Genomic DNA, 27,361 nt, shown 5'->3' with positions numbered 1-27,361 from the left:
GATGTTGCCAGGTATGGAAGGTTTGAATTATAAAGAAAGGCTGGATAGGCTGGCGCTTTTTTCACTGGAGGTAGGAGGTTGAGAGGTGACCTTGTTGAAGTTTATAAAATCATGAGGGGGCTAGATAGGGTTAATGGTAGGTGTCTTTAATCAAGAATGGGGGATTTCAAGACCATTTTTAAGGTGAGAGGAGAAGGATTTAAAAAAGTCAAGGGGGAAATCTTTACACAGAGAGCGGTTCATGTGTGGAATGAATCTCCTGCAAAAGTGGTGGATGTGGGTACAATTATAATGTTTAAAAGACATTTGAATAAATACCTGAATAGGAAAGGTTTGGAGGGATATTGGCCAGGAGTAGGCAGGTGGGACTAGTTTAGTTTGGGATTATGTTCGGTATGGCCTGGTTGGACTGAAGGGTTTGGTTTCATGCCGTATGATTCTGTAACTCTGTGACACAGATGTCATAATGTTGTACTCCACAATCAATCATTGGCCGCTCCCACAGCATAATGATTGCTTATTTAGTTCTGCGGGTAGTACAGAGGCAGAAACTGCAGGTTCAGGTCTGATTGCAGTGCATAAACATAGGCCTGATTAATTATAAAAATAATGAAACATTGCTTTTATAGAAAATGGTATCTTTTAGACAACTGGCCAAAATTAACTGTAATCTGCTGGATGTTAGGCATCTGTCAAGGGATGCAAATTCTCCCAGTGTCTAACATTGCTCCCTTTGTGAACAGAAAATTAGCCTGTCACAAATCTCATTAGCTGTTTGTAGAACTTGTCTTCTCTCGTAATGGCTGCTTTGTTTCACACATGAGGTGCTTGCTTGACCCATTGCATTAAGTTCCTAATGATTCATTTCATGGGGAGACTGTGGTGTGCATAAAAGGAAAAGACTTGCATTTATATAACACCATTCCCAAATCCCAAAGCATCTTTACAGATAACTAAATAACCTTGAAGTATGCTCCTGTTTGTGTTGTAGGAAAGGGAGCTACCAATTTACACACACAGTAACATACATGATAATGAACCAGATAATCATTTTTAATGATGTTGATTCAGGCATAAATATCGATCAGGACACGAGGGAGAATTTGCCTGTCTCCAGAGGGTGCTTGAAAGTGAATGTTGACCAGGATCTCACTCAATGCTGTATGAGTGTTTATTTTTTTTAATTAGATGACAAATAGGAGCTTTGCTTTGTCCTGAATATTTAATTGGAAATAGAAATTAAGTTACCTCCCAATTCAATTCACAGCTTCTTGACATGCAGCCAATCTGAGATGTTGTGAGGTATAAACAGAATCGCTACAATAAATCTTCCCCGTCCTTCCCCTCTGATAACATCAGTCAGTTGCTGTTATTCCTAAATATAACCCAAGCTGTAGATTACACACAAACCAAAATTTTCCTTGCGGAACAGTAGCGTTTAAAGAGATCATAACTGCCTCAACTTAGACTAGACCTGAGATGTTGTCCACCATATACCAACAAGCCAAGTATTCACTCCTCACTGGAATATGAGTGGCATTGGTTAGACTGGCATTTATTGCCAACCTCTAATTGCCCTTGAATGTGCTGCCTTCTTGGACATTGGTCCCAGTCTTCCTGTCTCATCAGGAAAGAGAACTGGCTGATGTACATCAGGACCCTGTGGATATCCTGGCTCACAGACGTACATGTGCATTGCCGACAAAGTTGGAATTTTACAGTGGCCTGATTCCTAGCTGCCAGGGACCCTCCTCTAGTGTCTCGACAGGTACATGGGACATGCAAAACCCTCTCTGTCCACCTAATCATTATGACTCCCCATGCCCTTTATCCCTGTCCATCTCATGATTGCTAAGGAACCTTCACCTACCCACTTCCTCCATTGATTGTGCTCAGTAGTGCACCTTTCCCTCTACACCCTCCGCCCAGTCTACCGTGCCACTCTCTGACTGTGGATGGGCCTCCGGCCTGGTCCTGAATGTTAAAACCCTTTGATCTGCAGCACCACCATAACCTTAAGGCTTCCCAGGGCTTTTGAGGAATCTGCCACCTTCCCACACCCTTCACAAATCTGACTTGGATTGAAGCCCGATGCTCAGGAAAGAAGACAGTCATATTTCATTGTCTACCAAAGTCACCACAGCTCATTCGTTCTGACAGCTTTATTAGGAACTTCAAACGCACAGAAAAAAAATCATAGAAAAGGTCAAAGGGCGTACAATCTCTAATTAGCAAATGAGGCACTTGTGGTTGAGCCAGGAGCGGTGCTGACTCATCCAATATTAAGGTCGCATAGGTGTCACACAATCGATCTCACAGTACAGTACTGATGGTGTCAAACTCCTTGGTGATCTGTGTGCTTGGGAGCGACTTAAGGTACTCGAGGTGACGCCTGGCATCTTCCTGATTCTGGCGCACGTAGTACACGATGTAGGAGATGACCATGGTGAACCAGCCAAACATGGTGATGAACATGGCGACATCGGTCGTCTTCTGGTGGATGTTGCAGAAGTTGATACCTGAATCGAGGATCTGGATGAGTGGCTGGCCGGCATATTCCTCCTGCACTGAGGAGTGGCAGATGAAGTCGTTGACCGTTTCCGGGTCAAGGGTCAGCTCCTCGATAATCTGCTGCAGCGAGCATTCACAGTGCCATGGGTTGTCTGAGAGTCGGATCTTTGCTTTAATTTTACTGAAGGCCTCCTTTGGCACACTCTGGATCCTGTTGCTCGACAGATCAAGCATCTTGAGGCCCTCGGGGATTCCTTTGAATGCTTCAATATCTATTGACTCAATGGCGTTTTTGGATAAATCCAGTTCCTTGAGTAGGTAGAGGTCCTTGAAGGCATTGCTGGGTATTTTGGTTATCCGGTTGGAGTTAAGATGTAAGGTCACGGTGTCAGCAGGGAGGTCCTTGGGGATTTCCTTCAGGTTCTTGCCAGTGCAGCGCACAAATTTCCCGTTCTTGTCGAAACACTGGCAGCTTCTTGGGCACGTGCTGGTGACCACCTGAAGCAAAGAAAAGACCAGTAGGAGACTACCCAAGGCCATTGACTGCTCGATCTTGAACCGGAGCCATGTCAAGCTACCCTGTGACATGGTGAGAAGAAGGTCTCAATGCCACCCATTAGAATAGCTCATCCATTCCGAGAGCAGCCAAGTCACTCAAGGGGCCAGCACCAGCAGAGACTCTGTGGACTAAAGGAAAATAGGACAGTGAGAAGATTAGGCCAACAACCATTCCCTCTTTCTATCGAATGATCTTGGACTTAATGCACTGAAACAGTTAAATTGATGATGTAGTAGACAGTGAAGAAGGCTATCTCAGATTACAAAGAGATCTCGATCAATTGGGCTGAGGACTGTTAGAATGAGTTTAATTTGGATAAATGCGAGATATTGTGTTTTGGGCAGAACTTATACAATTACAAGGAGGGCCGTGGGTAATGCTGTAGAACAGGGAGACACAGAGGGGTCAAGGCACATAATTCTTTGAACTTTGAGTCACATGTAGATAGGGTGGTTAAGAAGATGTTCAGTACAATTGCCTTCATTGTTCAGACATTTGAGTACAGGAGTTGGGACGCCATGTTGAGGTTGTACAGGACTGTTTTGGAATACTGTATCCAGTTCTGGTCATACAGCCGTAGAGTCAAAGACATGTACAGCATGGAAACAGACCCTTCAGTCCAACTTGTCCATGCGGACCAGATATCCCAAATTAATCTAGTCCCATTTGCCAGCATTTGGTCCATGTCCCTCCAAACCCTTCCTATTCATATACCCATCCAGATGCCTTTTAAATGCTGTAATTGTACCAGCCTCCACCTGGTACTTCGTCTGGCAGCTCATTCCATACACGCACCACCTTCTGCATAAAAAAGTTGCCCCTTAGGTTCCTTTTAAATCTTTCTCCTCTCACCTTAAACCTATACCCTCTAGCTTTGGACACCCCTACCCTGTGAAAACGATCTTAGCTATTCACCCTATCCATGCCCTCATGATTTTATAACTCTCTATAAGGTCACCTCTCAACCTCCTATGCTCCAGGGAAAACAGTCCCAGCCTAATCAGCCTCTCCCTTTAGTTCAAATCCTCCAACACCAGCAACATCCTTTTAAATCTTTTCTGAACCCTTTCAAGTTTAGCAGCATCTTACCTAAAGCAGGGAGACCAGTATTCCACAAATGGCATAACCAATGTTCTGTTATAGGAAGATTATTGTTAAGCCAAACAGAATTCAAAAGAGATTTACTAGGATGTTGCCAGTGTTGGAGGGTTTGAGCCATAGGCAGAGACTGGATAGGCTGAGACTTTTTGCATTGAAGCTTAGGAGGTTGAGGGGTGCACCTCACAGAGATTTATAAAATCATGAGAGGCTTACGTAAGGGGAATGGCAGCTGTGTTTTTCCGAGGGTGGGAGATTTCAAGATTTGAGGGCATGTGTGAGGAGAAAGATATTAAAAAGAGATGAGGGGTAACTTTTTGATACCGAGAGTGGTTTGTGTGTGAAATGAACTTGCAAAGGAAGTGGTGGATGCTGTTACAATTACAATATTCAACGGACATTTGGATAAGTACATGAATAGGAAAGGTTTGAAGGGATATGGGCCAAGCACAGCCAGGTGGGACTAGTTTAGTTTGGGAACATGGTCAGCATGGACTGGTTGGGCCAAAGGGTCTATTTCTATGCTGTATGACTCTATAACTCTAAATGGGTCCTCAATACTTTTCCAATTTATCCAGGGTCTTTAGTATTCTGGGATGCAGAAATATCAGGTCCTGATGATTTGTCAGCCTTTAACCCGATTAATTCCCCAGCACTGTTTTTGTGCCAATACTGATTTCCTTCAATTCCACCCTTTCACTTGATCTTTGGTCTTAGGCTGGTGTTTATCCTCACGGCAAGATCACCCAATTTTATCTGCATATTCCCTCATGTAATTATCATGTTTCCATTAAATTGTATCTGTGCTATTCACTTCAAACACAAAATGACAGCAAGTTCCCCATTCGTAACTGCTCTCTGAGTGTAAAGTACTATTTTGAGTTCTTTGTTGAATTTATTAGCTAGGACCAGGTTATATTCATGAATGGTTCATTTGAAAGTCCCCTGCAAGTTGTCATCTCTGCACTGATAATGCTCAGATTACAGTGGAGGCAGCAGGTACTGGAATCACTCAGAAAAATTCACTCATTGGGACCAATCAGAGGCAATTCACCCCTCCTAAATAAAACAGCGAGGAGTAATTGATTTTTAAATCTATTGTTGTTATTTTGGTTAGATTTCAGCCCCACGCTCCCGATCTTTGGGAATCGGAGGACCTCCTCTTGGGCCTGCTCCTGAGTCTGGTAAACGTTGGACAGCCAGTCAGTGTGAGAGGCAAGATTCAAAAGTTCAGGGCCAGGAGAGGTGGACCCAAGTCTGGGGATGAGGGAGGGGGTGAGGGGGTTGCTGAGAGCCAAAGAGCCAGTTCCTGGGAATAGCTGACTGAAGCCTGTGGCTGGAAGCCAGCTGCCATGTTTTGGAGGCCAGGAGGGGAAGCAATAGCCAAAAACAGCCTGTACCAGCAGGGGCACTAGAGAGCCACCTGTTTGCCAAGATGGCAGTCTGCCCTCCAAGTCCTAGAGGAGCTGATGGGTGACAGGGAATACCAGCCTCTAGGGAACACCAATGTATACCTCCCTCTTACCTCAGGAGCAGCCACGCGCTGTGGCCTTTCAACCTTTAGGCAATTTTGTACCCACACCATCACTGTACCCTTGAAAAGCATGGGTTTTAATTTGCTGACAAATCTATACATAGCTCTTGGTCAGGTGCCTTTTAAAAGTCCATGGACATAACGCCAACTGCTCTAACCCCATCAATCCTCTCCTGTCGTCTAAAGTCATTGATTCTGTCTCGAAGCAGAAAATTAAAGGGAAAAATCATGAAAGCCAGCAATGACTTGCACTCATATAGCACCTGTTATCACAGTAAAAACAACATGAAGCTGCTGCACAGTTGAACAATAAAACAACATTTGACACCATGCCACATAAGGAAATATTGGAACAGGTGACAAAATCTTGGTCAAAGGGATAGAATATATCGGACATCTTGAACAAGGAGAGAGAGAGAGAGAGAAAGGTGGAGAGGTTTAGGGACGGTAATTTCAGGAAAAACAATCCTTCTTTGAAACTGTCCAAGTTAAATTTGCAAAGAGAATAAAACACATAAGTAGTCAGTTACATACTGATGATTCAATCTCAGAAACCAATTGTGTAAAATTGAAGACGCTTAGAAGCATCAGCAGAATCGAGATCAAATTTCCGACGAAAAATTACAAAATTTTCAATCTTTATAGTGCTATGCCAGTACTTAAAATAAACTTTCTGTGTGAAAATTGCACTATTCCATGGAGGTTTCCTCTGCTCCTGTCTTATGTATGTGCAAATTCTGTGCTCTATCAAAGCAATAGTCTTCATCTCTAGGAAGAAGGGGTTATCTTACTAGGAAAGCATTGTGCGTTTAGAAGAATGAAAATTGATCTTATTGAAGTATCAAAAATCCTAAGTGGACTTGACAAAGTGGATACTGAGAGAGTCATGTAAGGGAAACTGGAACGAGGCGGGCATGGTTCCAAAATAAGGAGACAAGGAGGTATTGTGACACGTTGGCTCAGTGGCTAACACTACTGCCTCACAGTGCCATGGACCTGGGTTCGATTCCCACCTCGGGTGACTGTGTGGAGTTTGCACATTCTCCCTGTGTCTGCATGGGTTCTTCTCACAATCCAGAGATGTGCAGGTTGGATGAATTGGCCATGCTAAATTGCCCATAGTGTTTAGGGATGTGTAGATTAGTTGCGTTCGTCAGGGCTAAATATAGGGTAGGGGAATGGGTCTGGGTGGGTTACTGTTTGGAGGGTCAGTGTGGATTTGTTGGGCCAAATGACCTGTTTCCACACAGTAGGGATTCTATGAACCACAGGTAGCATGGTAGCTCAGTGGTTAGCACTGCTGCCTCACAGTGCTGAGGACCTGGTTTGATTCCATCCTTTGGTGACTGTCTGTGTGCGTTCCTTCCTGATGCTCTGGTTTCCTCCCACAATCCAAATATCCAGGTTAGGTGGACTGGCCTTGCTACATTGCCGCATAACATCCAGGGATGTGCAGACTAGCTAGATTAGTGATGGGAAATGTGGGGATAGTGTAACTCTGGGTGGAATGCTCTTCGGAGGGCCATTTAGCCCACTGAGTCTGTACTGACACTCCAAAGAGCGTACCACCCAGACCCAGTCCCCCATCCCATCCCCTTAACCCATATTATTATAGCTAACCCACATCCCTGGACACTATGAGCAATTCAGCATGGTCAATCCACATCACCAATACACTGTGGAAGGAAACCAGAGCACCCAGAGGAGACCCACACAGACACAGGGAGAACATGCAAACTCCACACCTAGGGCTGGAATCAAACCCGTATCCCTAAGGATCTGAGGCAGCAGTGCTAACTACTGAGCCACGGTGGTGCCCCTGCTCCTGTTTCTCATCTTCCCATGTTCCCCAAGCTGATTTTATAACCAGAAGCAAAGGGATGGAGACCACAGTCTACTGGGGGCAGAGAGCATTTTATCAATTCTCCCATAATAAAAACATAAGAAATAGGAACAAGAGTAAGCCATTCATCCCTCAATCCTGCTCCACCATTCAATAGAATCATGGCTAATTCGATATTCCTCACTTCCTAGCCATGTCTCAGGAGAGTAAGGATATTCGACTTGATTCAGCTCCCAGAGTAGAGCTACAATTGATTGAGCCATGATCCCAGAATTGGGTGCAGGGATCCACTCCCAGAGGCACACTTTGTCATTCGCTGGGAACTGAGGATGGGAGAATTTAGCGATGGGTGCGGAGATGCCCGGGTACTAATCACTGTGGACCTCCTGGTATTCTCATCATGGTAGCTTCTCCAATGGACTATACACATGTGATTCTCTCAAAGGTGCTCCTGTTAACTGTGGCTCAGAGGTTGGGAGGGTACGCTCATCACATTTCCCACACAGCATTACCTTAAGTTGACAAATGTGCTTCTTGCTGCTGAAAGCTAATTTTTTAGCGGGAGTGAAAGGACACATCTCACTCAATGTATTGACTTTTTTTATTTGATGCTGCCAAGCAGATCAAACGAACTGGGTTTAAATGTGTGAGAGCAACTAAAACCCATGATTGCAAGCTATCCTTGTAGATGTGAAGCTTTCACTGACAGTATCTTTAAATTAACTTGTAATGTTGGTCTGTGAGACATAAATAAACCGAGCAAAGAGACCGAAGTCTCATTTCAGCAAAGTTCAGCTTAGTTAACATCTTCATTGAGTCAAACCACTTCCATTGAGGTAATAGAGTCTTTTAGTTAAAACACAGAGAGAAAGAAGACAAAAGGTTATGTGTGGCCTATATTTTCTTTTGTTTGTCAAAATCCATTCTTACAATTTAATTCAACTCAGCATAGATGAGGGGAAAAAAATCAGTCATTGTAGTTACATCCCACTTTGTTTGGTATTTGCAACACCTAGACATAAGGCAATGTTAGACAAGCTGAACCAATTGCTCCAATTATCATAAGGCCATAAGAAATACAAATAGGAGTAGGTCTTCATTAAGATCATGGCTGATCACATCTATCTCACGTCCACTTTCCTGTCCTTTCCCCATACCCTTGATCCCCCTCCTGAACAAGAATCTACCTAACAGCCTTAAGTATAGACTCTGTTCCCACAGCTGTCTGTGGCAAGGAGTTCCAAAGACTCTGAACCCTCATGAAGAAGAAATTCCTCCTCATCTCAGTCTTTATTTAATGCCGCTTTATTCTGAGTTGGTACCCTCTGTTCCTAGACCCGCCTATGAGGGGAAACATCCTCTCAGCGTTTACCATGTCATGTCCCTTAAGAATCCGATATATTTCAATAGGATCCCCTTTCAATCTTCTAAACTTCCATGAGTACAGCCCCAAACTGGTTAACCTTTGATTACATTAGATTAGATTAGATTAGATTAGATCCCCTACAGGACAGAAACAGATCCTACAATACAACAAGTCCACGGCGACCCTCTGAAGAGTAACCCACCCAGACCCATTCCCCTACATTTAACCCTGACTAATGCAGCTAACACTATGGACAATTTAGCATGGCCAATTCACCTGACCTGCACATCTTTGGATTGTGGGAAGAAACCGGAGCACATAGACAATCCCTCCATACCAGGGATTATCCTAGTGAACTTTCTCTGAACTGCGTTCAATGAAATGATATCTTTTCCTAAATAAAAGGACCAAGAGTGCTCACAGTGCTCCAGATGTGGTCTCACCAGCACCTTATACAGTTGCAGTTAAGATTTCCCTCCTCTTACACTCTAAGCCCTTTGGAATAAGGGCCAACATTTCATGAGCCCCCCTGATTACCTGCTGTACCGCTGTGCTAGCTGTCTGTGTTTCATGCACAAGTACCCCCAAGTACCTTTGTGTCACAGCTTTCTGCAGTTTTTTGCAATTTAAAAATACTCTGTTCTTTTGTTCTCCCTTCCAAAATGAACAGCATCACAATCTAGGATAGAAGTTCGGCACAACATCGTGGGCCGAAGGGCCTGTTCTGTGCTGTATTGTTCTATGTTCTATGTTCTATTTGCCCACATTGTACTCCAGCCTATTGATGGGTTTTAAGATACATCTTAGAGAAGAGAGAAGTGAGGTGACAGAGGGGGTCAAGGAGCAATTCCTTAACTTCAGAAAAATAGATACTATAATTTAGTTTTAATGCTATGCAGTGACTGGATGTATTAGCTGCTTCTTGTAAGAGTGATGTCCTCAAATAGCCATCTAATCTGTCTCTGCAGCATTAGTTGGGGAATTGACTTGCCACATGAGCCCACAGTTTAAAACAGCTCAACAATGCAACAAGAAAGTCACAAAAGATATTGCAGTTTCTTTCATGACCATAGGATATTCCAAAGCACTTTCTGGCCAGTAGAGTATTCCTTTTAAACTGTTGTACTGTTGAAATAAAGGAAACACAGCAATCAATATGCACGCAGGAAGCTTTAACAAACGGCATTGAGATCAATGACTAATTAATCCCTGTTGGAGATCTTGGTTGATTGATAAACATTGGCCAGGGCACTGGGGAGAACAGCTATATTCCTTACTAAAATAATGCCAAGGACTCTTTTACATCCTCTAGAGAGGGCAGGTCCTCTTGATTTAATAGTTCATCTGAAAGGTGTCATTGGAATATTGGCTACGATTATAAGCCTTAGGAATGGGATTTAAGTTCTCAGTTCTTCTGATTCAAAGGTAAGAGTGCTATCACTGTTGATATTGGGTCAGTTAGATCAGTTGGCTGGACAGCTGTCTGCATATGCAGAATGATGCCAACACCATGGGTTAGAGTCACAGATTTGTGAAGTTATACAACCAGAAACAAACCCTTTAATACAATTTGTCCATGCTGACCAGATATCCTAAATTAAACTAGTCCCATTTGCCAGCAGTTGGCCCATATCCCTCTAAACTCTACCTGTTCATAAAAGCCATCTAGATGCCTTTTAAATGCTGTAATTGTACCAGCCTCCACCACTTCCTCTGGCATTCCATACACACACCTCCCTCTGCATGAAAAAAATTACTCCTCAGGTCCCTTTTAAATCTTTCCCTTCTCACCTTAAATTTATGCCCCATGGTTTTGGATTCACCCACCCTAGGAAAAAGATCAGTAGAGAATTCAAGGAAAATATCTTTACCCAGAGAACAGTTAGAATATGGCACTCACTCCCAAAATGAGTAGTTGAAGCAAATAGTATATAGATTTATTTATAGATGGGGATTTTTTTTTTTAGAAGTTGCTTGTTCTGAGTAATCAAAACAAAGCTTTGATGGAGATGCTGGCTATTAAATGTTGTTTTTCAGCGATGTTTCAAACATAAATTCACCTGCCTTTTTAATATGCCAGAAATACAATGGATAAATAATAAACCTTCAAGCTGAACATTGCAGATGTGCCGAATACTTGAAGATTATTTAAACAACAAATCCTGGAAATTTTAAATGGTAATGCATGGAATTTCTCCAAAGTAATAATGGTAAAGATCTGGACATCGGGAGCAGCCTGAGAATGTGATGGAGGCAGACTTCATCGATCATATAATTTGGTTGCTATATTAGAGTGTTTATAAATGGGTAATTATAATCAAGATAAAAGAACTGCAGGGCTATAGGGAAAGAGTGGTAAGACTGCAATAGTCTTGCAGAATGCCAAGACTGACACAATGATATGAATGGTCTCCTGTGCTCTAACCATTTTGTGTTTCATGATACATTTTTGGGGAAAACTGGATAAAGTTATGTTAAATAGAAAGAAATAGGAGAATAGTTATAGAGATGTACAGTGCCAAAAAAAGGTTGTTTGGCCCACTGAGTCTGTGCCAATCAAAAACAGTCACCTAACTTATTCCAATCCCATTTTGCATCACTTGGCCCATGGCCTTGTATACCTTGCCTTCGCAAATGTATATGTTAACAGGATGAGACAACGTTGGCGAGGGGAGAGGGAGTGAAATGGAGTATCCGACAAACACTGGCATGAATGAGGTGAGGTATATTGTCCGTTCCTGCACTGTAAAATACCACGCACACAAATGTCTGCAAATTGAAAATAACTCGCAAACAGACTTTGCGAATTTGACTAGCGTGTGGAACCTGTACATGCCATAGTCGGAGAGAAAAATCAAGTCACTGGATAAGAGGCAGGTGGGATTGGTGGGATGTAGATCACATAAGCCACCATGTGGCCAGGGGTTAAGAAGGGCATGAAATCGCAGGTTTCCCACTTTGATCGTCTCTTTGATCCAGAATGGGACATGTGAGCCCATATAGCATAGACTTACTTTGCAACAGTGACCGACTTTATAGGTTGAATTTTAATTCCTGCACAAGCTGTGGTTACCATGACGGACTCTTCTTCTCAACCCCTCTGCTCAGCTGAAGTTGGGTGACCCTCAGGTTAAACCACCATCAGTCATTTCTCTCTAATGAGACAGCAGCCCTATGGTCTAGGAGGACTGTGCCAGCTTTACAACTGTTGGCCAAAAACCTTTCCAGCTGACATTATGCTCCCTTGGTAATACAGCATGAGAGGCTTATCTTCTAGTACTGGCCATGTGTTTGACCCCCATAGTTTTTCTGATTCAGAACTGATGGCATTACCAGGCTGACACGCAAAATCATTTCACACTCTGCACAGGCTGCAACAAACTAAAAGCACAGAATCCGAATCATGTCCGCAAGACCTTCCAATATTCCTGACGCAGTTTTGTGCTGCCAATGCTCATCTGCAAGGAATGCAGACTTCCCAATTTCATTAAAAGATAAAACTCACAGTCTACAGGGAAATAACACTTTCCACCCATCAGCCTGGGCTGCTGTTCAAATCTAATTCTCAAAGGCTTTGCAACCCAGTACTGTATTTTTTTCCCAGAATTAAATAGAATTGCACAGCACAGAAACAGACCATTCAGCTTAATTAATCTATGCTAGTATTTATGCTCCACATGAGTCTTCTCCCATCCTATTTCAGTCAATTGTCATATCCTTCTATTTCTTTCTGTCTCTCTTTATTGCATCTATGTGATTAGCACCTCAACTGTTCCCTATCTACAAGATTCACAGTTTAACCATTCTCTGGCTAAAGAAGCTTCCCTGAATTTCCTGTCACATGTATTAGCACCTATTTTATTTTAATGGGCTGTAGATTTGGAATTTCAATCATTCAGGAACACAACCATTAAATTTAAGAGAAGTACATGTGCAAGCTTTGGATTGTGGAACGTGGAAACAGGCCATTCAGCCCATCTGATGTACTGCAATATTTTATTAACTTTGGCAGCTCTACAACTGTAAATGTGCTTATCGAATCCACAAATAGTGCCCCATTTTGGCTTTTATTCTCTGGAGGTCTGGGGCAGTGCTCCAACCCTTTGTATAAAGAGTTTTTTTTCTCTTGATTCACTTTTGTGACTACAATAAAACAAATCAGATCAAACTAAATCAATAACTAATGACAACAACAACTCACACTTTGACATAATCACACTGAACATACAAGCACAGCGACAGTATTCAGCCTAACTAGTCAATGCCAGCCCTTTTTCAGCTCATACTTTCATCAAAACCTCCTATTCCCTTTTCTCTCATATATTTACCAAACTTCCCATAATATGCACCTACGGTATTCACCTGAACAATGCTAACTGGTAGTGAGTTCTCAGCATGATCTGGGGGAAAAGGTTTCTCCTGTGTTGGTTATGAGATTTAACAGTGACTTAAGGCTCCTCTTTTTGGATTACCTCACGAGCAGGAAATAACTTCCAAATTTCGACAAGCTATTTAATCCATCTCTTAAAAACCTCTATCAGGTGACCCCTCATAGAAAAAAGTCCCAGCCTCTTTATACAGCACCTTGAATGCAGGAAATGAAGTGGTACTGCACTGTTAGAGGTGCTGTCTTTCAGGTGAGAATTTTAGACTCGGCTTCCCCTAGACGGGGTAATGTACAAGATTGTATTGCACTATTTCAAAGAGATATTTTGCCTGCTGTCACGGACAGTACTTATTCTTCAACTAAGTCAAATAGATTACCTGATTTTCATTATGTTGCTGCTTGCGGGAGTTTGCTGTGAGCAAGTGGTTGCCCTGTTACCTGCATTGGTGTGACTACACCTCAAAAATTACTCTCTTGGCTGTAGGGTACTTTAACATTGCTTGAGGTTCTGAAAGGAAATGCAGATACTTTCCAAACATCACACCCTGTTGAGGATAGTGAGAAACATATTGAGAGTGAGGAATGCATCATTCTGGTGCTCCATCATCAGGAACACCTTCTGTTTATTTCTGAAGTGCCAGGTTAAATCAGGATCATGCTCCATTGTGACATCATTTCACTGCTGTGTAGCTGGTCATCCCCCACCTTGGCTAACACATGATAAGCAATGAGATGGATGAACGACCAGAGAAGCTGTCCAGGCTGGGCTTCAACTAAAAATATTGAAAAGTGAGACAGATGGATCATAGAATCCCTACAGCGTGAGGCAGGCCATTCAGTCCACACCGACCCTCAGAAAAGCATTCCACCCAGACCCACCCTATCCCTGCATTTCCCACCTAGCCTGCACACTATGGGCAATTTAGCACGGCCAATCCACCTAATCTGCAGATTGTAGGAGGAAACCCACACAGACACAGGGAGAATGTCACAGTCACCCAAGGCTGGAATTGAACCCAGGTCCCTGGCACTATGAGGCAGCAGTGCTGGCCACTGAGCCACTGTGCCATATTAGTTATAATGGCTGAAGAAAAAGTGAACCTAGAAAGAATTGCGATGCAATCAACCATTGGTAGACCAGATTCAAGAGCTAAAGAATCTCCTGACTGTAACGGCCACACTCATAATGTGGCAAGAATCAGTACCTTCAAAGGAGGAGTGCAGGATTAGTTTTTAATGCAAGGATATTAACAAGTTTTAAGTATCATTTTTTGGGTCATCAATTTACATCGTTTCCTTTGAAGGTATAAACATCTGAAATCTTAAAGAACTTATTTTAAAATGTGACAAACTGATGCTTGAAGAGATGCTGTGAACTTTGGTGGCAGTATTACAGATCTGACCAAACCCTCTCACATTTTATTAAGAAGATAGCCTAGACACTAACTCTTTCTTATTTTAAAGGCAAATGTGAGACATTGCATTCCAGATGCAATTTGACTACAGATTTGAAGCAAAACACACTTAATTCATACCTTATAGTTGAAATACAACAAAAGAAAAGAAATTGGAATAACTTAATTCTATTGGACAATTTAACAGAATAATAGATTATTAACTACTAAACAGTAATTGTTCCAAAACAGTAACATCCCATAAACAAAGGTAATTTCAGAAAAAATAGATTGTCTCACAGGCAATTCTCCAGTCCAGGAGGAAAAACATCAGTAGAAAACTCTGAGGGAGAGAGCAGCAGGGAGAGGTGAACTGTATCTTCCACCCAGCTTCGAGACCCAGCAACAACTACTACGGAAAAACTGAATCTCCTGGCTCTGTCAGAGCTTGCCCCACCCATTCAGGCAGCTTTTATTGTTCTGACTTAAAAAGAACCCAAGGTCTCACAAACTGTTTAATAGCTCTGAGCAGGCTGTTCATTCCCTCTGTATAACCTTGCTTCACGAAAAAAAAGCCTGGGACAAAATACACCTCTTAAAGTCAAAGTATGGTCACAGCAGGCACTAGCAAGAGGGTGCATTAACAGATTCCATGCCATTTTTAGTTTCCAGCAGGCTGTGGATAGTTGCTTAGCAATCTCATAATCGACCATTCCTTGATGTTAAGGTTGGTAAATTGAGGTTGTTTAGTGGGCTAAGACTAGTTAGTAATGCAGGAATAAAAGTCATGGAATAAAAGTCCGACGCTGCATAACACATGCTTTAAAGTGACTCTCAACAGGATACCAGAGCTTTAAGTACAGAGCTCATTTTAACTCCTATTGTAACGGAATCTGGATTCCTGTATCACATCCAATCGCACAACCTGAATTCTTTCCTTTGTCGCTGATTTTTTTTCTCATTGCCTCACCAGTGGGATGAGTTTTGTGAGAGGAGCTCAGAGCAAGCTATAATCCAATTAATACCTTTCGCAATTGCGATTTTGCAGTCATGTGTGGAAACAGTCAACATTACTGCACAGTAAGAAAGACTTGCATTTATAAAGGACTGTTCACTGCTACAGGTCCCTCAGGCCTTTCATACAGTTAATGACTTGCTTTTGAAGTGGAGTCTCTACGATAATGTAGGAAGCATGGAAATATTTGTGCATAGCAGGATCCCAATATAGTCATGAGCAGATCACCTGCTTTTCAGTGATCTTGTTGATAAGTGCTGTCCAGAGCATTAACAGTGATTCTAAGTGAGGGACTAAATGAATCAAAATTTACAGTAAGGCAGATACCATTGCTTAGCGACTTTACAGTCACACATTTCTTGATGTTGAGGTTAATAGATTTGCATGAAATTTCTTCTTTTATTGGTGGCATTAGCCAATTTACCCTGATTGGGGATGGCAACTGTGCCATTTCAAGGGATTGTGTAAAGTATTGAAAAAGCTACTATTGCAGTGATGGTAATCTCAACCACAGGTGCCAGATGAAAATTGAGCTATAGCTCCTTTCCACTTTGTCTGTGTTTCTTTTCCATCAGGGTTGATTTCAACCTCATTTAATTTTGTTCTGGACATCTCCCATTGGGGAGAAATTGTTCCTCTCCCTCTCTATCCAGCAATAACTCTTAATTTTAGAATCCCTACAGTGTGGAAGTATTCAGCCCTTCGAGTCCACAATGATCCTCCAAAGATTCCCAAACCCATCCCCCTACCCCTGTAATCCTGCATTTCACATGGCTAACCCACCTAGCCTGCACAATTTAGCATGGCCAATCCATCTAACCTGCACATGTTTGGATTGTGGGGGGAAAGCCATGCAGACACAGGGAGAATATGCAAACTCCACACAGACAAGGCAACAATGCTAACCACTGAGCCTCAGTGGACTTGAGGAGTGATTGTAACCTTCATAACTTAACTCTTTTCGAAGCAGTGTTTAGCCTTGTTGAGATTTGTAAACCGAACGTCGATGGCGTCAATCCGACACTGCTACCATTTTAAATCATTCCCTTTTAATGGAAGGTCAACACTTAGTGTTGATGGCAGTTGGGTGAGGAGGGGGAGGGTATTGTGTTCAGTGCCGACTGGCTCTCTGCCCCACTAGTAAGGAGCTCCCAAGCTGAGCTTGGGGACAGCTGGCCTGGATGCTTCTCAACCCTGCTTCACAGGGCTCACCAGTGAAGTCTTGTCTAACCCACTCAGGGACTGGCAACTTCTGGGTCCGAGAGACTGTCGCATGAAGACCAGTCTTTAGGGGATCTAATGGTGTTATAGCTAAACTACAGCAGATGGTGAAATTTGAACTCAATAAAAAATTTGGATCAGAATCTGATGAAGGCCACAAAAGCATTGTCAACTGTCAGAAAAAACCCATTTGGCTCACTGATGTCCTTTATCGAAGGGAGTCTGCTGTCCTTTCCGTTCCGGCCTACATGTGACTCCAGACCCACTGAAATAGGGTTGAACTTTTAACTGCCCTCTGGGCGATAAGGGATGGGCAATAAATGCCTGCCAGGCTAATAATGCCCACATTCTGGAAATTAATTTTTAAAAAGGACAAGTGGATGTCTTTTGTTTTGAGTCTCGTGGGATGAGGGTCACAGGGAGCGAGATGCTGGAGTCGGAGGCATTGCCACTGATTGGGGCAAATGGATCCCCTCACCTACCCAGTAGGCTGATTGTCCCAGTTTCCCAGTCACCGATCCAGGGGCTTTTCCCACCTGCCAGGAAGCTTGGTCATCAGGCCAGTGTCAATTGTGGCCCTTTAGGTAGCTGTTAATTGACCACTTTAAGGGCCTTCATTGCTGGCAAGTTGAGAAAATCACCCAATGAATTGATTACTAAGTTGGCAAGAAGGGACAACTATATCTTCGTGGCCAAGTTACCCAAATTGCTGCCTTGTCATGTCCTACCTCGCCACTTCCAGACAGCGAAAACTGCACCAAATAATGTGTCCGTTCATATCAGTGCGTGTAGGTCTTTGTGATTGTATGTATTTGCATGTGTGTTTGCATATTAGTCAGCATGAATATATGTGGCTTTATGTATGTGTTTGTGCGTGTGTTTACATATAAGTCTATGTGTATATGTGTGTGGTCATGTATGTGTGGCTGCGATTGTGTTTGTGTGTATATGTACAGCATGTGTGGTTGTGTTTATGAGTGTGTGTCTGTATTTATGTGTGTGTGGTTGTGTATGTGTATTTTTTTTTCTCATTCATGTGGGCATCAGTTGCAAGCCCAGCACTGCATAATTGCTGCATTCACTTCCTTCTGATTACTCACCCGCAGTAGAGGGGCAGTGTGTGGTTGTGTATGTACAGTATGTGTGGTTGTGTTTATGTGTGTGCAGTTGTGAATGTACAGTGTGTGTGGCTGTGTTTATGTGTATGCAGTTGTGTATGTATAGTGTGTGTGATTGTGTTTATATGTGTGCAGTTGTGAATGTATAGTGTGTGTGTCTGTATTTATGTGTGTGTGGTTGTGTATGTACAGTATGTGTGGTTGTGTTTATCTGTTGTAGAAACAACTGCAGAAAATTAAACTTCAATGCAGATTCAATCTTCCAAATCCCCAATGCTACAGAGGAACAAAACAGGAAGCAAGCCTGCACATAGTGATGTCAATGAGCTGAAGACCCTCGTTGCCTGGTTACCGGCTGCGTATTTCAAAGGGCTTATTGGATTCCCGTCTCCCACTCCATGCACCCCTCACCAATAGTCAGTCTAATAGGGGAGAGTTCTACTTCCACCATGTATTGAACACTGAGCTGTTAATGCTGATGGACCTGCTCCACTGTATTTACTGCAGAGAAGATGCCGATGTACAGACTCAGGAACTAGAATGGGGGAGCAGCAGCGACAATACAGCACTCCTTCCAGGAGTCTTGGAAGGGGGGGGCAATTGAATTTCAACCGGCCTGTGAGCTCACAGTTTGGGGGCTTTTGGTGTCTGTGTTTGTGTGTGTGTGTGTGTGTTGGGGTGGGGGGGGTGGGGTGAGGGGGGTGGGGGAGAGACTGTAGGGGGGGGGGGGGGGGGCTGGTGTATGGAGATTTGGAATTTGAGTCACAGAACTGGGAGGGATATGTTCAGGACTCAGATTGAGAAGTGCCGATAAAGACCAAAACTGTTAACCAGTATCACACTCACATTTGCTCATCGTTACAACAAATAAAAAGACCAGCATTTCTGTAGCGCCTATCACAATTCCAGGACACCCTGCAGCATAGCAGTTACCGCCAATGAGATACCTTTGAAGTGTAGTTACTGCTTGAATGAAGGACACTTACAGGTACTTGTGCATGGCAAGCTCCGACAGTCAGGAGTATGGTGAACAGACTGTTGGTGTGTGACATAAATATTGTCCAGGACACCAAGCAATCCCTCCCACCCACCTACCCCCTTCTGCCTACTCCCCTGCCCTACTGTGAAGTAGCACCTTAAGATCCTGTTGAGAGGACAGCTGGGGCATTTGTTTAACATCTCATCCACCCCTCCAACACTGCAGTTCTCCCTCAGCACTGCACTGCCTACTTTTTGGGTTCAGCTCTCTGCAATGTCTTTTGAGCCCATTCCGGTCAGACTCAAATGCAGTAAAGCCACCATTGAGCCACAGTTGACACAACAATTGGCTGAGACCCCTATGGTGGAAAGAATGACTGTGTGTCTACATAGCACTTTGGATAGTGATTAGATGCAGGCATAATATTGAGCACAGGATGGATCTGTACACATACTTGCTGAGCTCAATTTCTCAAAAATGTGCTTAACTTTACAGTTCCTAATCCCAACCTGTGATCTACAAGAGAAGAGGTCAGAAATAGCCTGGCTCTAAAATAACAGACTCATTGTTGCACCCATAGTTTTTCTCACTCTGATAAATCTTTTGAGGTTATAATAAGTTTTACTTTTTTGAACTGTACTCTCTGAATGCCTGTATGTTTATTTAGATAGGATTAAGAGGTGTAAGGAGAGGTAAAGCTTTTGTTATTAATACTGCAATGGTTCTGTTTGGTTGACAAGTTATAGGATTATAAGAACTGTTTTTTATTCAAAGTGGTTTTTGATTGAGTGGTTCTTTCAGTAGTACTTCAAGGTGTGCCGTTGTTATTATATGGTTCATTGGTTCTCTAGTGCATGCTGGGAGAATGGGCATGAAGAATGCAGGGGGCCATGGAAGGAGCAGGGAGGTGGCATGGGAGTGAGTAAGGGTGCCCACTGCGAGGACTGAGCGTTGGAGACACTGATGTATGTACATGGCTATGTACATGAAGTTGGGAAACTTCCTCGCCTCATGCTTCCTGCCTTGATGATGAAAATCAAGCCCTTAGAATCAACAAAATACAGATTTCATTAGAAAGCAGCCCTTTGTTCGAATATAGGCTTTGGTTCATTCAGTGACAACTTCATAGAATCCCTATAATGTGGAAGCAGGTCATTTGGGCCACAGTGACCCTTTGAAGAGCATCCAACCCAGACCCATTCCATAATCCTGCGTTTCCCATGGTTAAGTCACCTAGCCTGCACATCCCTGGACACTACGGGCAATTTAACCTGGCCAATCCACCTAACCTGCACACCTTTGGACTCTGGAAGGAAACCCAAGCAGTAACGGGGAAAACGTACAAACTCTACACAGACAGTCACCTGAGGCTGGAATTAACCCAAGTCCCTGGCACTGTGAGGCAGTAGTGCTAACCACTGAGCTGCCCTAACTTGTCTGATCTGAACCTTATTCAGTGTGACTAAACATGAACACTTCTGGAGTGTATTCTAAGTGATGGAGCAACAGTTCCCTCAACAACATTTGATGCTGTCCCTCTCCAACAGAAGTTCCAAATCAGTACATAGGATGAGCTTGTATTTACTAATCATGACCATGTGGTTGGCTTTTGACTGTCTTCCAAAGTGGGATCTCCATCTCCTTTGTATCTAAATCAGCTACAACCCTGTGGCTCAAAGATAAATTCACAACCACCATCCCCCAGGACACTGACTGAGGGGAACTCCCCAGGCGAATAACTTACCTCCCATCTCTCCAAACACTGGCCACTATCTACAAGGCAAAAGTCAAGAATGTGATGGAATGCTCCCCAGTTGCCTGGATGATTGCAACTCTGACAGCACTCAAAAAGCTCAACACCTTCCACGGTAAATCAAACTACTTGACTGGCACCCCACCTAGCAGCTTAAATATTCACTCAGTTCAGCACCAACACAAGGTTTAGCATGTACAAGGTGCACAACAGCAGTTTGCAAAGATGTCTTCAACAGCACCTTCCAAACCATGACCTCTACCACCTGGAAGAACAAAGGCAGCAGATCCATGGATACACCACCATCAGCAGATTTGCTTCCAAGCCACACACCAACCTGAACTTGTGCTATAGATTAGATTCCCTACAGTGTGGAAACAGGCCCTTCAGCCCAACAAGTCCACACTAACCCTCCAAAGAGTAAACCACCCAGACCCATTTCCCTCTGACTAACGCACCTTACACTATAGCAATTTCCCATGGCCAATTCACCTGACCAGCACATCTTTGGACTGTGGGAGGAAACTGGAGCACCCGGAGGAAACCCATGCAGACACTGGGAGAATGTGCAAACTCCACACAGAAGTCACCCGAGGCTGGAATCGAACCTGGGACCCTGGTCCTGTGAGGTAGCAGTCCTAACCACTGAGCCACCATGCCACCCATCTATTGTATTCCTTCCTTGTCACTGGGTCAATATTCGACTTCTCCCCTCTTAACAGCACTGTGAGCTTACTTAATGGACAACATAGCACAGAAAATTATAGCACAGGAACAGGGCCTCCAGCCCACCAAGCCTGTGCCGATCCAGATCCCCTATCGAAACCTGTCAAAGTTCAAGAAGGCACACACCATCACCTTCTCAAGGGCAATTAGCAATGGGGAATAAATGATGGCCTAGCCAGTGACGCCCAAAACCCAATAAAGAATAAAATAATTGCAGGCCTTGCTGATGATCACACATGTTGAGAGTGAACTCTAAACAAAACTTTGGAAACAAGAGAATGAAGGGCAAACAGAAGGAAAGAAAGGGAGTGGAAAGAGAGATGAGGGTTAAAAGAGAAAAAGAGAGGACAGTGAGAGCAAGAGTGATGAGATTAGAAAGAGAAAGAGAGAAATGTCCGTTGTATTATCACGTATATAATGGAGGACTTTTTCTCTGCCCTTTCCCATGCCAACATTTTTCAAGCTGATTTTTCAATCAAACAGAACTCCAGTCCACAAAATGCACTTGGTCTCCTCTCAGCATGATCAGAGGAATCAAGCCTTTGTTCAGACCTTGTACCATGGGTGTGTTCACATTTGTCCTTGTGTACCAATTCATCTTCCATTAAAGTCTCTCAGATCCTGAGTTACTGATGATAAAGAAACCTTGGGTTCTATTTGGAGAAACAGGACAAATGAGTGAATCAGGAATCTAAGCACCAAAATGATAGGGTTGCCTGTGTTTCAAAACCCAGATTTCAGGGGCGTCATATCACCCAGCAGAAATACTTGGTGGACACAGTTTTCTCATAAACACTACAACACCTTGCAATCCATGGTTTGCATCAGTTTAAGGGGAGGTGATGGCCTAGACTTATTGTAACTAGTCTATTAGTGCAGAAAGTTAGCTCATGTTCAAGGGATCCGGGTTCAAACCCCACCATGGCAAATGGTAGAAATTGAATTAAATAAAGAATAATCTGGAATTAAGATCCTAATGATGACCATGAACAATTGTCAGGAAAATCCCATTTTTTAAAATAGAATCCCTACAGTGTGGGAACAGGCCCAACAAGTCCACACCAACCCTCTGAAGAGTATCCCACCCAAACCCATTAGTCTACATTTACCCCTGACTAATACACCTAACCTGCACACCCCTGAACAATGTGGGCAATTTAGCATGGCCAAGCCACCTAGCCTGAACATCCTTGGATTGTGGGAGGAAACTGGAGCACCCAGAGGAAACCCACACATACACGGGGAGAACGTGCAAACTCCACACAGATAGTCACCCGAGGCTGGATTCAAATCCAGGTCCCTGGCGCTATGAGGCAGCAGTGCTAACCACTGAGCCACCGTGCCCCTGGTTCACTAATGTCCTGTAGGGATGGAAATCTGCCATACTCACCTGGTCTGGCCTACATGTGACTCAGATCCACAGCAATGTGGTTGCCTCTTTAATAAATGCTAGCCCAGACAGTGAAGAAGGTTTTCTAAGATTACAAAAGGATTTGGTCAAATGGATCAATGGACTGATAAATGGCAGATGGAGTTCAGTCTGGATAAACGCAAGGTATTGCATTTTGGTACAATAAACAAGGCTAGTGCTTATATGACTAAGGGTAGGGCCTTGCAGAAGTGTTATAGAACAGGGGGACCTAGGTGTGCAGGTACATCATTCTTTAAAGTTTGCTTCACAGACAGGGTGGTTAAAAAGGCATTTGTCACACTTGCCTTCATTGCTCAGTCCTTTGAGTGTAGGAGTTGGAACATTATGTTGAGATTGTACAGGACATTGGTGAGACCTCTTCTGGAATACCGTGTCCAGTTTTGGGAAGGATATTATCAAGCTGTAGATAGTTCGGAGCTGATTAACCAGGATGTTGTTGGTATGGAAAGTTTGAGTTACAAAGAGAGGCTGGATAGGCTGGGAGTTTTTTCACTGGCGCATAGAAGGTTGAGAGGTGACCTTATAGAAGTTTATAAAAATAATGAGAGGTATAAATAGAGTTGATGGTAGTTGTCTTTTCCCTACGATGGGGAATTTCAAGACTAAGGGGCACAATTTTAAGATGAGGGGAGAGAGATTTAAAAGAGACTGAGGGGCAAAATGTTTACACCTAGGGTGGTTCACGTGTGGAATGAATTTGCTGAGGAAGTGGTGGATGTGGGTACAATGTTTAAAAGACATTTGGATGGATACATAAATGGGAAAGGTTTGGAGCAGACAGGTGGGACTAGTTTAGTTTGGGATTATGTTTGGCACGGACTGGTTGGACCGAAGGGTCTGAATTCCATGCTGTATGACTCTGTGACACCCTCGTCCTGTGAGTGAAAAAAAGTTAAAGATGTTACGTTCAATTTCTTGCTTGCTCCAGATAAGCCATCTTCCACTTTGATCAGAAGAAATCAAAGCATTTCACCCATTGAAACTTCTCTGCCATTCAATAAGAGCATGAGGTATTAACTCCTGCCTACCCCCTCTGCTCCAGTGTAGACCAAAAAAAAAATCTGCCTTGTTCAGCCTTGAATATATTCAATGACGCATCCTCCATTCCTCTCTTGGAAGTGAATTCCAAAGACAAACAGCACTTAAGAGAAGAAATTCCTCTTCATCTTTGGAAAACACTTCATCTGAAACTGTGCACCGGGTTCTAGATTCCCCAACAAGGTAAAATATCCTTTTATTGTGGACCTGTTCAAGGCCCCTCTGAAGCTTTTACCTATTCACCGACACACCGAGAGGCGAACACTGGGAAGCATGAGCGGAGGTTATTTTTTGATTACTGAATATTCTGCATAGTGTAATGGTCATCACACCTTAGGCTTCTATGTTCATGGCTGAAAAAGGTGTTGCTGGAAAAGCGCAGCACGTCAGGCAGCATCCAAGGTGCAGGAGAATCGACGTTTCAGGCTTAAGCCCTTCTTCATTCCTGAAGAAGGGCTTATGCCCGAAATGTCGATTCTCCTGCTCCTTGGATGCTGCCTGACCTGCTGCGCTTTTCCAGCAACACACTTTTCAGCTCTGATCTCCAGCATCTGCAGTCCTCACTTTCTCCTTTTATGCTCATGGGAACACAAACAAAGAAACTCAGCCTTTGCAGGTCAACACTTATGAGTTACCCCCAAATCCGGACTCCCCCCCACCCACCCCCCCCCCTCCCCACCTCACCTCACGTCACTCTGGCGAATCTGCAGGCAACAATTACAAAACCGATATGTATATCTTTTCTGAAATGCAGGGCGCAGAAGTGAACTCAGTCCTCCAGAGGCAATGTGAGCACTGTTTTATATAGCACTGGCAATAACTTGCCATCCCTCCAGCCTTTTGAGTTTGAGGCCATCTATCCAGTAGGCATCTTAACATTGTGAAGCACTGGGAGTGGGAGCCATTAACAGTCGCTGCTGAAAGCTGAAGACCCAAACTCGTGACTGCCGATAGATGTGAAAACAAGATTTCAAAATAACTACTGAAAATGGGAGAACTTTATCCATGCCTTCAATCTCCTGAAAGAAAATACCTGTGTGAATAATGCATGAGTGAAAGATGTTCAAAACAAATAGGAATGGAGATGGAAAGAAATGGTTTTCTCTGGCAGGAGAGCTGGCAATCAGATACTGGTTTATGCTAATTGGCATTGGACCAGCGGGCAGATAGAGGAAGATTTCTTCCTCTGATCACAGAGACACAGTGTCTGGAAGGACAGTAGAAGCAGTTTCAAATGTACCCTTCGAGAAGGGAGTGCGATAAATTATTGAAACAGAAAACTTTCCAGGGCTGTGAGGAAAGAGTGGAAGGGTGAGGCCTCCTGGATTGTTCTTTCAAAGAGCCAGGATAGGCTAGACGGATCGAATGACTACCTCCTATCCCACATCAGTGTATGAAGAAAGACCATCAAGAGGAGCTGACATGACCACTGCTGATATGAGCAGGTGAAAGCTTAGCACATGTTGAGGTTTCTCTATCTCTTTTCCAGAGGGAGAGCTGATACTCGTTCAGTGAAATGTTGGGAAAGGGGATGTTAAGACAAAGGTTAATAACCATCAACAATTAGTGGCAAACTTTAGTTACCATTCAATCAAAAAGGCATTACTAAATTATCGGGAGGAAGTGTGGCAGACTCGCTGACTACTTATTGGAAGGGAACTAACATGTAATTATTCTCATTAATCATTTGCGTGATCAGAATTATCCATTGCCAGAAGGCATGCCAATGCTTGGATGATTACTCATCCATGTTATCATACGTCCATAGGGACAGTCCGAGCTCCCGTCTCCACTCTGTGCCCCAGCTCCTTCCCAACCGGATTAAAGAACGGGAGTGTACAAATGTTGGAAACAGCATAGTAAGTTTGTGGGGGGAAGCTGGACAAAACTGGAACTCAGAGCGTGCGACTGGCGAGAGGATAACCTTCCCACCCTGGGACACACCTTTCCCACCTCCCACTGCACCTCACTCATATTTCTGAAGTGACAAGGTCATGCTGGTAACATCTGGATGGATGTATGGAATATCAGTCAGAACCGCATTCCCAGCTCCAAACGGAGCATTTGTGCACATTAGATAGCAGTGCTTGCTTCTTGCTGGCAGTGAGCATTCCCAGGATGCAGGTACAGTGACAGGGACCAGCACAACACAAGCTGATACATTCTCTTCCCCCTTCGAGCAAGTCAAGGCTCACTCTGCTTTCAAATCAAAGCATCCCGATAAGCCCATTTAATTCTAACAATCTCCTCATCTGCAAATAAAATCCTAATCTCCAGATGCACAGACTAAATCGGGTTCACTGCAAAACGACACTGAGTGTTTAAAAACTGCATTCATTCCAGATATAAATAAGCAGAACTATCCACAATTTACAGGGCAGAAATTCTGGCTCATAACAACTGCTAACTTGCTCAAATTATCAGCAAGGAACCAAACCATCTCAGCAGTTACATTCAGCAGGAAAATTTCTCGTCTGCTCACACAAGCTGCACACTGGGTCACAGTACCTGTCCTCAGCAGACTGCAGTTGCTTTAACTGATCTTCACTCCTACTTGTTGATGATATCTCAATTCCCCCTGTCTCTTTTGTCCCCTCGCGTCTCCATTCTCACACTCCTTCTGTCACAGACCTTCTTCACCTGATTGTGCCTCCCCTTTGTTCCAGCCTCCCTAGCCTTGGACAGCCCTATTCCATTTCCCATCCAATAGCAGCAGGGCTAGCTCTCGATTGGCATCACTCTGTGCCACTGAGATCAAGGCAGAGCAGGGCAGAATGAATTGTGTTCATAAATACGTTCTATTTCAAGTGTCGCATAGGTTTCTGTCAGATATATCTGCTTTCCACCCTCCCTTCTGAACCCTGCAATCTTTGTTCTTTTTTTGTGGGTGATACTAGAGGTTATTTCTTACAGAAGGACCCTGCCAAAAAAAAAGCTGCATCATTGCCAACTTGTTGGCAAGACTTCAAAGACTGGCATCACATCTCCGTTCCCTACAGCAAAGCTTGTTGCTGAGTTAGAAATCTTCAGAATAACAAAGTGAATGGAAAATGAATCGTCAGGGATCAAAGAGCACAGAGCAAGATGATTCTGCCCATCCCAACTGTGCTGGCTCATTGGAAGAGCTAACCAGGCAGCTTCACAACCAGTTCTCTAGAGTTACTTCATTTCCACACATTTCAGACAGCCAACAACGTTTATTCCGTTATCCGCCAAATTAATGCTCACACTGTCATCACACAACTCCCAACTACCCAAAATTCCATGCTTTTTTTCTATAGATAAATCCCACAACCCCAATTACACAGAGCAGGTTTTTGTTCCTCACGAGCTGTGTTGACTCAAGGAACTCCTATCATTTTGAGGGAAGAGGCTCATTGTTGAAAA

The 27,361-nt window shown here is 43.5% G+C and overlaps 1 protein-coding gene across 1 annotated transcript; it reads right to left on the bottom strand.

Moving 5' to 3' along the window:
- Positions 1-2,147: 2,147 nt before the first annotated feature.
- On the bottom strand, positions 2,148-26,597 carry lrrc3 (leucine rich repeat containing 3). Its single transcript, XM_072578302.1, has 2 exons — positions 26,483-26,597; positions 2,148-3,198 (listed from the first exon to the last, which is right to left on the bottom strand). Exon 2 carries the CDS (start codon positions 3,097-3,099, stop codon positions 2,314-2,316), a length of 786 nt encoding a protein of 261 aa, XP_072434403.1. The 5' UTR covers positions 3,100-3,198; positions 26,483-26,597; the 3' UTR covers positions 2,148-2,313.
- Between the last annotated feature and the right edge of the window lie 764 nt (positions 26,598-27,361).

This window comes from Chiloscyllium punctatum, chromosome 10, assembly GCF_047496795.1.
Source record: "Chiloscyllium punctatum isolate Juve2018m chromosome 10, sChiPun1.3, whole genome shotgun sequence".
NCBI lineage: Eukaryota > Metazoa > Chordata > Chondrichthyes > Orectolobiformes > Hemiscylliidae > Chiloscyllium > Chiloscyllium punctatum.
This window is presented reverse-complemented; position numbering and strand designations above follow the sequence as displayed.

Excerpts from the sequence above, each read along its gene's own strand:
- lrrc3 (XM_072578302.1), bottom strand. The coding sequence starts at position 3,099 with ATGTCACAGGGTAGCTTGACATGGCTCCGGTTCAAGATCGAGCAGTCA.